The sequence below is a fragment of the Barbus barbus genome, assembly GCF_936440315.1.
Source record: "Barbus barbus genome assembly, chromosome: 8".
NCBI lineage: Eukaryota > Metazoa > Chordata > Actinopteri > Cypriniformes > Cyprinidae > Barbus > Barbus barbus.
The window spans coordinates 35,654,674-35,664,984 of record NC_136736.1 but is presented as its reverse complement, the minus strand read 5'-3'; the positions used below and the strand labels follow the sequence as shown (position 1 = coordinate 35,664,984).

Here is a 10,311-nt window from a genome sequence, read left to right as displayed (position 1 = left end):
GTCTTACTTTCGGCTGAACAGCATCATCGTTCTGTTTGCAATATATATATATATATATACAGACACGTTTAAGTTTGTATTACGAATATAATCTTTATCGTACTTTGTGGAATATGGGAACACATGTTGCGACACACATTGCACTTTAACTTCCTGTTTTCATTGTTAAACACCGAAGCTCTGGTGACTGATTTCAGCTACACTCATATGAATCAAACATGCATCATGTCTCTCACAGTCCTTCTCCCTGAGCTCAGAGAAAGCATGAGTGGATCCTGTGATCAGCTGATATAGGCTGAGAAGATCAAGCACTGAAGAACATGTACACACCTCAGGATTTATTCATGCACATGGAAACTGTCTGCACGAGATGCATAAACATTCATAAACAAACCCATCAGTACAGTTCACATGCAGCAACAGTGATTCACAAAGTTTATATAAATGTGAGGCTGAAGAATGATTGATTTTCTGTAAAAGACACTATTTACAGAAAGACTAAAGAACAGCTCGACCGGAGAGTGATCAATAAAACTAAACACACATTAGACATCTGCATCACAAGTTATTCCTTGTGTTTATAGCCAAAGACTGAAAGCACATGTTCACAGCCAGCACAAGTCAAAAACTAATAACTTATTACTGATCTGATAATTAGCATTTCAAGGGTCATATTTAATGCAAACAAGCATCTCATTCACATTTCTTGTGTTATATTGCATTATATCCCTATGCTAAATATATTGACACAAAAGAAGTTATATGTACAGTATACAGATAAATCCTGAAACCCAAGAAACCTAAAAAAAATTATATAATTAAAATACAGCTTCCTCTAATGTTATTACTAGATGATGATATTCATATTCACATTAATATAAACTGCTCTGCACAAAATATATATATAAAAAAAGAAATCAGTGATCATTGTTCAGTGTGACATCCTTCAAACATGTTCCATAAAATAAATGTGCTTTGTTCTGTGCAGATGAACACAGAAACGTCCGTCTGGATCAGATGACTATACTGGTGCCGCTGCGAGAGCTTTTATCCTGCAGGACAGAAGAGAGACAGTTAAACAACAACACACACACACGTCTGCTGTTGATGTTGTGTGTGTGTGTGTGTGTGTGTGTAAGTGTGTGTGTGTGTGTGTGTGTGTGTGTGAGTGTGTAAGTGTGTGTGTGTGTGTGTGTGTGTGTGTGTGCATGTTTATGTGGTTTATGTGGACACAAATTTGTATAATGACATGGGTATGACAGAGGTATTACAATATGAAGGTGGTTTATGAGGACGTGTGTGTGTGTGAGAGAGTGTGTGTGTGTGTGTGTGTGTGCGAGTGAGAGTGTGTGTGTGTGTGTGTGTGTGTGCGCGAGTGAGTGTGTGTGTGTGCATGTTTATGTGGTTTATGAGGACACAAATTTGTGTCCAATTGACACCAGAATGTCCCACATGTTAACAGTGTGATCAGATGAGATTAGCAGCATTACAAAGGAAAACAGTGTTAGTGAAGGCATGGACACATCACATGCTCAAACATCTCAACAACAGAAGCTCAGACTCTCACAGAGAAGCGCTCAGGCCGCTTGGTCGGCTTCTTCCCCGGCTCGTACTCGCTATAGCTGGGCAGATAATTGTTCCAGCCTCCTCCTCGAGCGCCACCTCGTCTGCTGTCCTCGTCAGCGGCTGAGCTCCAGGAGCTGCGGTGGGGCAAAGGGGAATAATTGTCTCGTCTAGATGGGCCCCGGCGCTCGTCAGCCAGCAGGTCCTCTCTGGAGCGTGAGCGGGGCCGGTATGCTCCAGGCCGGCTCTGAGTGTCCAGCATGTCCTCCTGACTGTAGCTGCGCTGGACGGCTGGGCGAGGATAGCGCTGGTACGAGCCACTGGAGTGGGCTCCTCGAGAGCCAGGCGGGGCCCTGCGGGAGACGGGGCCGTCGTCCAGGCCGGAGAGCATGCTGGGGGGCCCGGCGGAGAAGGGAACACGCTGGGGCATGTGCTGGGGAGGAGGAGGAAGATGCTGCAGAGGGATGGAGGGCTGCGGCTGGAGCAGAGGGCTGGAGACGTCCATGCCCCGCACCTGATGCTCCAGATAGTCCAGCACCTGATTCGTCCCGTGAGCGCTGCCGTTACTGGGAACACCGTGAGGAGGCATCGCTGCCATGTGTGGAGGAGGCATCGGCGTCATCCCACCTTTACCTGACACGGAGCCTGAGAACACAGAGACACATCAGTACAGTGCTGGACAAAACCATCAGAACACGAGTATCTCCAGCAGCTAAAAATGGTTTGAAGTCAGTTTGTATCTTTTGCTGTAGTGTGTCAGTAGGAAACATTCATTTAGCCATTAATTGTAATAATCCAGTGAGATTTTTGAGATCATCCAGTCTGTCTGGAATGACATGAAGAAACAGAACAAACTGAGACTAAATCCAGAAGAACTGTGTCTCTGCTTCAAGAAACCTCCTGCAAAGCTGCAGAACTGTTAAAAGCTTTAGGCACTTGTGCAAAGCACTTGTCAGTGCACTTGAGCAGAGTTTCTCAGGAGCTTTGCAGGTAGCTTTCTTGAAGCGTCTTGGAGACACAAGAAACACTTTCGAGTGTTTAATCCAGTAAAAGCCCTTTTAGTGTAATTGTCCAAATGTCCAGCTTCAGCTGCTGCTTCAGAGTCAAATCTTGACTGATTTTGATCAAGTAAAGGTCAGAATAACTGCAGTCATATCTCCAGATGAACTCTTACTGGACTGAAGCAGCTCAGCTTTACTTGATTCTCCATCAATCATTTTCTAGATAAATCAGTGCGTCTCAAATCTGATCATCAGGATCTTTTGAGGAGCGTTTGTTTCCAGAAGCTTTACTTTCTCTGTTCCTCAGCGGAGGAATGATCTTCATCTCACATCTTCTGAGGAGCGTTTATTTCTTCATCTCGCAATCAGCATTGCATTATATGTTTGGATCATTTCAGTCTCATCTTACGGAGACATTATTGCAGATATTTTATGTCAGTATCTGCTCTACTGTTATAAAGATCTCATTGGTTTACATTGCAAGCAGCAGAATTACATCAGAAATATCAGCATCTGCAGGAAATGACATATTTTTGCTCAGTTTAAGTCTTTAAATCTAAATTTATGTCTCTACTTTATATATATTGCATTATGCACTCATAGTTCCATAAATTACTTTAGTGTGGAGGTGTGGGTCATACATATAAAACTAATATAAATACAATATATGTTACAAAAGAAAGCTATAAGGATTGTTAGACGGGCTGATTATTACTAACCAACAAACTAATTGTTTATTAAATTACATGCTTTAAAATTTGCAGATTTATTTGATTTATATACAACACAGATAATGTACCAAGTTTATAATAATTTCCTTCCAAATTGTATCCAGAGGCTGTTCAAAATAAGAGGAAGTCAGTATAATCTAAGATGAATGCATGCGTTTAGTGAGGGCAAGAACTAATGCAAAAAATAGGTGTATGTGTCTCAAAGGGGTAAATCTATGGAATAAGGGTAATAAGGAATTAAAATTATGTATTTCATTTAGCAAATTTAAGAAAATGTATAAAAACAAGGTGATAATTATATGACTCAATCATTTGTGAATGTATGAGTTAAAATATTGAAGTAATAGTTGGAATGTGTATTTCTATAATTATGTTTGGAATTATTTTGGGAAACGTATTATGTAACTTTTGTTTATCTTGTATTATCAAATTTAGTGAAAAGTGTCATTCATCAGTTAATTATGTATAAAGCATAGGCATAATAAGCATTAAGCAAGGCTTTGGCCTACACCTTTTTCAGTAATTATGTTGTATTTCATGACTATATGAGCCATGAAAACCTGATGATCAAATACACACATATGCTAACTTTTAAAAGCATTTTGTCTAAAGGTTCAATAAACTTTTTCATTAAAAAAAATAAAACATTTCCTACTATTTTGTCAGGCTTTACAGGGTTAAAGTCTAGAAACAGCATGGATTCCCTTCCTCGTGTGTTCTGACCTGCGTACAGCATGGGGTTCATCTGGTACGAGGAGCTGTGGTTGCTCATCGGGGCGTAGATCGGCTGACCGTTCATCCACGGAGTCATGGCCTTCTGAGCCTCCTTCATCAGCCGGTGCTGCATCACCACTGAACACACAACACAGCATTACAGAGTGCTTTATCTCTGTGTTACATGAGTGAGTGAGTGAGTGTGTGTGTGTGTGTGTGTGTGTGTGTGTGTGTGTGTGTGTGTGTGTGAGTGTGTGTAGTGTGACTGAGTGTGTGTGAGTGTGTGTGTGTTTGTGTGTGAGAGTGTGTGTGTGTGTAGTGTGTGACTGAGTGAGTGTGTGTGTGTGTGTGTGTGTGTGTGTGAGTGTGAGTGTGTGTGTGTGTGTGTGTGTGTGTGTGTGAGAGAGTGTGTGTGTGTGTGTGTGTGTGTGAGTGTGTGTGTGTGTGTGTGTGTGTGTAGTGTGTGTGTGAGTGTGTGTAGTGTGTGTGTGTGTGTGTGTGTGTGTGTGTGTGTTCTAACGTTTTGCGGGGCAGCAGCAGGTCTCAGGGCAGCAGGGGCAGCGCACGTAACAGCAGCACTTCTGCGGACAGCACTGACAGCAGCAGATACACAAGAGAAGGATGAGCATCAGCACACCGAGGATGATGAGGAGAACCGTCAGCCAATCTAACAGAACAAACCACACACACATTCAGACGCGCTCCGCTCATCTGCACAAATCAGTCCAGGGTCTTCACTCAAGTCTGTTCTACACTGCAAAAAAAAAAAACTTACTTAGTATTTTTGTCTTGTTTGGAATCAAAATATAAAAAAATTCTCAAATCAAGTTGCATTTACTAGATAAGCAAAATGATGTAAGATATTCAGTCTTGTTTCCTTGGGGACAGTGAATTTTGCTTAAAACAAGTAGAAATATCTGCCAGTGGGGTGAGAATAATAATCTTGTTTTAAGAGTAATTTACCTCACTGGCAGATCATTTTCCTTGTTTTTAGCAAAATGCACTTAATATAGTTTTTTCCCCCAGTAAACAAGACTAAATATCTTACGCCATTTTGCTTATCTAGTAAATGCAACTTGATTTAAGAATTTGATTGTTTTGACTAGAAACAAGATAAAAGTAAGATAAGGCTTTTTTGCAGTGTAGTCATCTGCTGCTTTATATGATGTTGTGTTTGTCGTTGCTCCATTATTGCTTCTAATCCGGTGTGTTCCTGCAGCCGGTGAACAGACAAACATTCAGCACAAAGCTGACGTTTGCTTTGCTTCCTTTAAGTTTTGTGATTTGACAGATTATGTGTGGTGATTTATAGGCTGTAACTGAGTCGGAGTTTGCTTCTGTTTACAATGAAATCTTTTCATGTCTGTTCTATTTAAAACATTTCAGTCATTCCGTGTCAACTCAACCCGTTCCCGGCTCAAATTTTTGATTGTGCTAATATTTTTCCTGAAGAAAGATAGACATGTTTAGTCTTGAAAGCCAAAATATTAAATATCATGGAGGATTATTTACGGACTAATCCACTATTTTGTAGAGGGGGGTCAAAATGTCAATTTTCACCTGAGATTCGGAGCCAAATTACAGGAGGGTAAAAATAACTTCAGAAAGATGGCAGCATCATGTTACTTTGACAGAGATTGGTAGGTCTGTTAGTAAAATCTGTTGACTTTAGCAATCTTTGTTGCATTATGTGCCAATGGTGACCATTCAAAAATGGGGAAAGAGCACTTTTCAAGGTTTTACTCCAAAGTTTGCAGGCATGTAACTCAAAACGTATGAGTAAATTTACTGAGTAAATATTGACACGGAATGACCCAATTAGAAGTAGACTGTTTGTACATTCATGATCTTTGGCGTCTTGTTGAGGTGAAAGGGTTTTTCTTCTGTTGTGTTTAATGGACACACTCTTGTGTTAGTAATCAGGTCATTCACTTACGGTACACGATGAGCTTCATCTCTTGGTCTGAATCTCCGGCTGTGTCTCCAGGTGCTTCCACAGAGCAGAAATACATCCCGTTATCCCACCACATCACCTCCTGAATGACCAGATCAGCCTCTGACGGCACACACACACAAATCAGCCCGTCATCACCGCAGGAATATCAATGAATAATCCATATAAACAATCATTCATGGAAAAGACATTTGCTTGACAGCTTCCTTAGAGCGATATAATTCACATACTACATTTAACACTCTATTATAATTATGCAAGTGTTTCACAAATTTTAGCTAAGAATAAGTGTCAGCAATTCCTGTTTTAAGAGATGCTCTGTGGCACGAAACAATCTTCCCACTGGCGCTACAAATGCTTTCAGATTGGGAACTAGTTGTTGGAACACATAACCACATAAGGCTTGTTTGCAGGAGGAGTGAAATTTGGCACAATCTTAATTTTCAACAATATTCGCTATTTACAATATTCTATTATTTTATATTCAGTGTTGGGGTAACGCATTAAAAGTAACGTGAGTTACGTAATAATACTTCTCCTGCATTCTACTGTACAGATGTGAATTTACTCTTCCTTCAGCCTGAGGTTTATTCATTACACTTTTTGATGTGAAAGGGCTTTTATATTTGCTTTAATTAGCACTTCTTGTATTAAAAACAATCAAGTCCTGCTCATATTTAAAAAGTAACACAAAAGTAACATAATGCATTACTTTCCATAAAAAGTAGCTAAGTAACGTAATTAGTTACTTTTTTAGGGAGTAATGCAATATTGTAATGCAGTACTTATAAAAGTAACTTTCCCCAACACTGTTTATATCGATTATTCAATTATCACAATAATGTCTCTAAATAAAAAGTGAAAAAGCTGCTAAAATGGCTAGTCAGCGGGCACATTTTATTCATATTGATTTACTGAAACTGAATTGAGTCTGATTTCAGTTGAACTGAACTGAATTGAGCTGATGCTAGTTCACTATCACTCAGGTTTGACTCTAGATCTAGTTTATTGTAGTTCACTATCACTCAGGTTTGACTCTAGATCTAGTTTACTGTAGTTCACTATCACTCAGGTTTGACTCTAGATCTAGTTTACTGTAGTTCACTATCACTCAGGTTTGACTCTAGATCTAGTTTACTGTAGTTCACTATCACTCAGGTTTGACTCTAGATCTAGTTTACTGTAGTTCACTATCACTCAGGTTTGACTCTAGATCTAGTTTACTGTAGTTCACTATCACTCAGGTTTGACTCTAGATCTAGTTTACTGTAGTTCACTATCACTCAGGTTTGACTCTAGATCTAGTTTACTGTAGTTCACTATCACTCAGGTTTGACTCTAGATCTAGTTTACTGTAGTTCACTATCACTCAGGTTTGACTCTAGATCTAGTTTACTGTAGTTCACTATCACTCAGGTTTGACTCTAGATCTAGTTTACTGTAGTTCACTATCACTCAGGTTTGACTCTAGATCTAGTTTACTGTAGTTCACTATCACTCAGGTTTGACTCTAGATCTAGTTTACTGTAGTTCACTATCACTCAGGTTTGATTCTAGATCTAGTTTACTGTAGTTCACTATCACTCAGGTTTGATTCTAGATCTAGTTTACTGTAGTTCACTATCACTCAGGTTTGACTCTAGATCTAGTTTACTGTAGTTCACTATCACCCAGGTTTGACTCTAGATCTAGTTTACTGTAGTTCACTATCACCCAGGTTTGATTCTAGATCTAGTTTACTGTAGTTCACTATCACTCAGGTTTGGCTCTAGATCTAGTTTACTGTAGTTCACTATCACTCAGGTTTGACTCTAGATCTAGTTTACTGTAGTTCACTATCACTCAGGTTTGACTCTAGATCTAGTTTACTGTAGTTCACTATCGCTCAGGTTTGACTCTAGATCTAGTTTACTGTAGTTCACTATCGCTCAAGTTTGATTCTCACTATTGCTCAGGTAGGCATACACTCGTATCTGTCTGTGAAGGTCAGATGCACAACTATTAGTCCGGCAGCATTCCTCAGACAATAAAGCAGTACAAAAGTACAGTCTTATTAGTCACAGTAACGAAGCATGTCAAGCATCAACTCACTGTTCTGAATGTAGATTTTGCGATCTCTGTACTCGTTGCCCAGCATTGCCTCGTTGGAGCCCAGTTTCTGAGCCACGGTTCGGATGGTGCGTTGCGAGTCCACGCAGTCATTGGCAGGGTCTCGACCCAACTGAAGGGCAGACTGGTACGCTGCAGCACAACAAACACACATATTAGCACTGGATGGGTTGTGTTGATGTGATGACAACAACTAACTAAAGTTCTGGTGTTAAACATGTAATTGTGGCAGAGTAGTAGTTCAATCCATAACACATTTTCCTAATTCTACTCTGACAGCAGATCTGGATGGTGAATCTGCACACACAAGTGCATTTCTGTTTTGTCCCCACCACTTTATAAATCCAGTCATCGAATACAAAGGAAGCATCTCCAGTTTTTGCTCTGATGCGTCACCATCACAGCGCATCCCGTACAGACACAGAAATGTCTACGAAACACTTCCACACATCTCACACAGACAGAACAGAAGATGATGTGATGCTAAAGCCCAACCTGTGGAGTAGTAGTCCAGAACAGGGTCTTTACAGAAGGATTTGTATCTCCAAGTGACCACCACATTCTGCAGCTGAGCAGAGGTGGAGAAATCACAGCGCAAGATGACCGATGCGAAGAGAGTCGTGCGCTTCTCTGTCTCAGAGAGGGTGACCTGGATAGACACAATCCCTGAAAGAGCGGAAGCGAAAGTGTGTTAGTGTGTGTTTGAGAGAGACACAGAGAGTTAGTTAACACAGAAACACACAGGCTGCCAAACCTGTAGAACTGGTCATGAGACAAAGAGCAGGATATTCTTATCTAGTTCCAGACAAATTAAGTATCAGTGTCTAACAGGTTTATAAAGACACATGTTCAACAAAATATTTGTGGAAACGTCATTTCTTTGAATCGCTTGGTTTTTATATGAACTTTCAATCATGATCATTGCATTTGTATTTGATCCATTTTATTTTTTTCTTATTTCTCTAGATTCCATATTATTTTTATTCCTGAGTGCTATTTTGTTTTATACATGCTTAATCTCATCAGTGTTCCAATGTTTGTACATTTTTAAAAAATAGCATTCTTTGTGTCAACAGTTGGTCACGTGACCGATACGGACGCGCACAGCTGACACTTGCACCTGTTTCCACTAATAAACCTTCACAAAGTCATTATATTATTGGCTTTCTCGCAGTGAAACAGACAGACGCGTGTGTGTATGAGATGATCCGTGTGAAGAGCAGACTCACCTGAGGCCAGGAGACTCAGAAGCAGCGCAGACACGATCATCCGCCTCATGATGATCTGATAAACCCCAGAAACCAGCGCGAGAGTGAATCTGATGAAGCAGCTCGGTCAAAACTGCATTTTATCCGAGAAGATTTCACGTTTAGTTGCGTCTCTCTCAGAGTCCGGTTTGTGTTTTCTCTGCCGTCCTCTTCCTCCTACTCGTCATCATCATCATCATTACTCCACCCACAAACAGGTACATCATATAGCGCGCATGCGCACAGGTAACACCAGCAGCCCGCGAAACTTCATTAAAACAATGATAAACATGTGTCCAGTTTGTTAGGATGTCCATATGTAAACACACTTCTACTATAAAGGTTTCCTCATTGTGTTTCTTACAGACAAGTCGAATCACTCACACAGAATGTCACTTTTTAATATGTAATATGCTATTTGATGTATAATTCCTCTCAGGCAGCGGCTCTTAAAAATGGATGAGAAAATGAACCTCCTGTAAAAATCAGTTTTTGTGAAAATCATTTGTGTAAGTGTTCTCCAGCGACTCCAGTCTCCGATGACGAGGAGGGTAATGTTTTACAGTAGTTTGGGAATGTAATGAGCTCATATGTGACCCGACACTGCTCTAGAAGAGGTTCTCTGACTCTGGATCATGGTTTTCACTCGACAGGCTTTGAAAGGAATAACTGCAGTTTGTGCCACTGCCAGCTCAATCCTTAGAAACAGAGAGAAACCTCGCGAGGAATGAGATCTGAAGGACACATTCACAGAGAACTCATTCACTCGCCGCCAGAATACAGAAAAGACAAGAATTCAACCTCAATTTATTTGAATGAATAGTATGTTAATATTAACATTAAACGCTGATAGTTTGAGGCAGATTAGTATTCTGTTCAGTGTGAAGATCCTGGTGTCTCCAGCAGATGGTGTGAGAACATCACTGATCTCTGAGACACCATCCTGACTGAGTCTCAGTGCTGTGGGTGTACAGAACCTGATTTACCCTGTT

General features: G+C 40.4%; 1 protein-coding gene across 1 annotated transcript; it reads right to left on the bottom strand.

Moving 5' to 3' along the window:
• Positions 1-76: 76 nt before the first annotated feature.
• Positions 77-9,514, bottom strand: LOC306874123 (immunoglobulin-like domain-containing receptor 1). The gene is made up of 8 exons (XM_079423907.1): positions 9,302-9,514; positions 8,568-8,738; positions 8,055-8,204; positions 5,946-6,065; positions 4,530-4,676; positions 4,019-4,147; positions 1,568-2,208; positions 77-1,052 (listed from the first exon to the last, which is right to left on the bottom strand). Exons 1-8 carry the CDS (start codon positions 9,348-9,350, stop codon positions 1,014-1,016), a joined length of 1,446 nt encoding a protein of 481 aa, XP_079280033.1. The 5' UTR covers positions 9,351-9,514; the 3' UTR covers positions 77-1,013.
• Between the last annotated feature and the right edge of the window lie 797 nt (positions 9,515-10,311).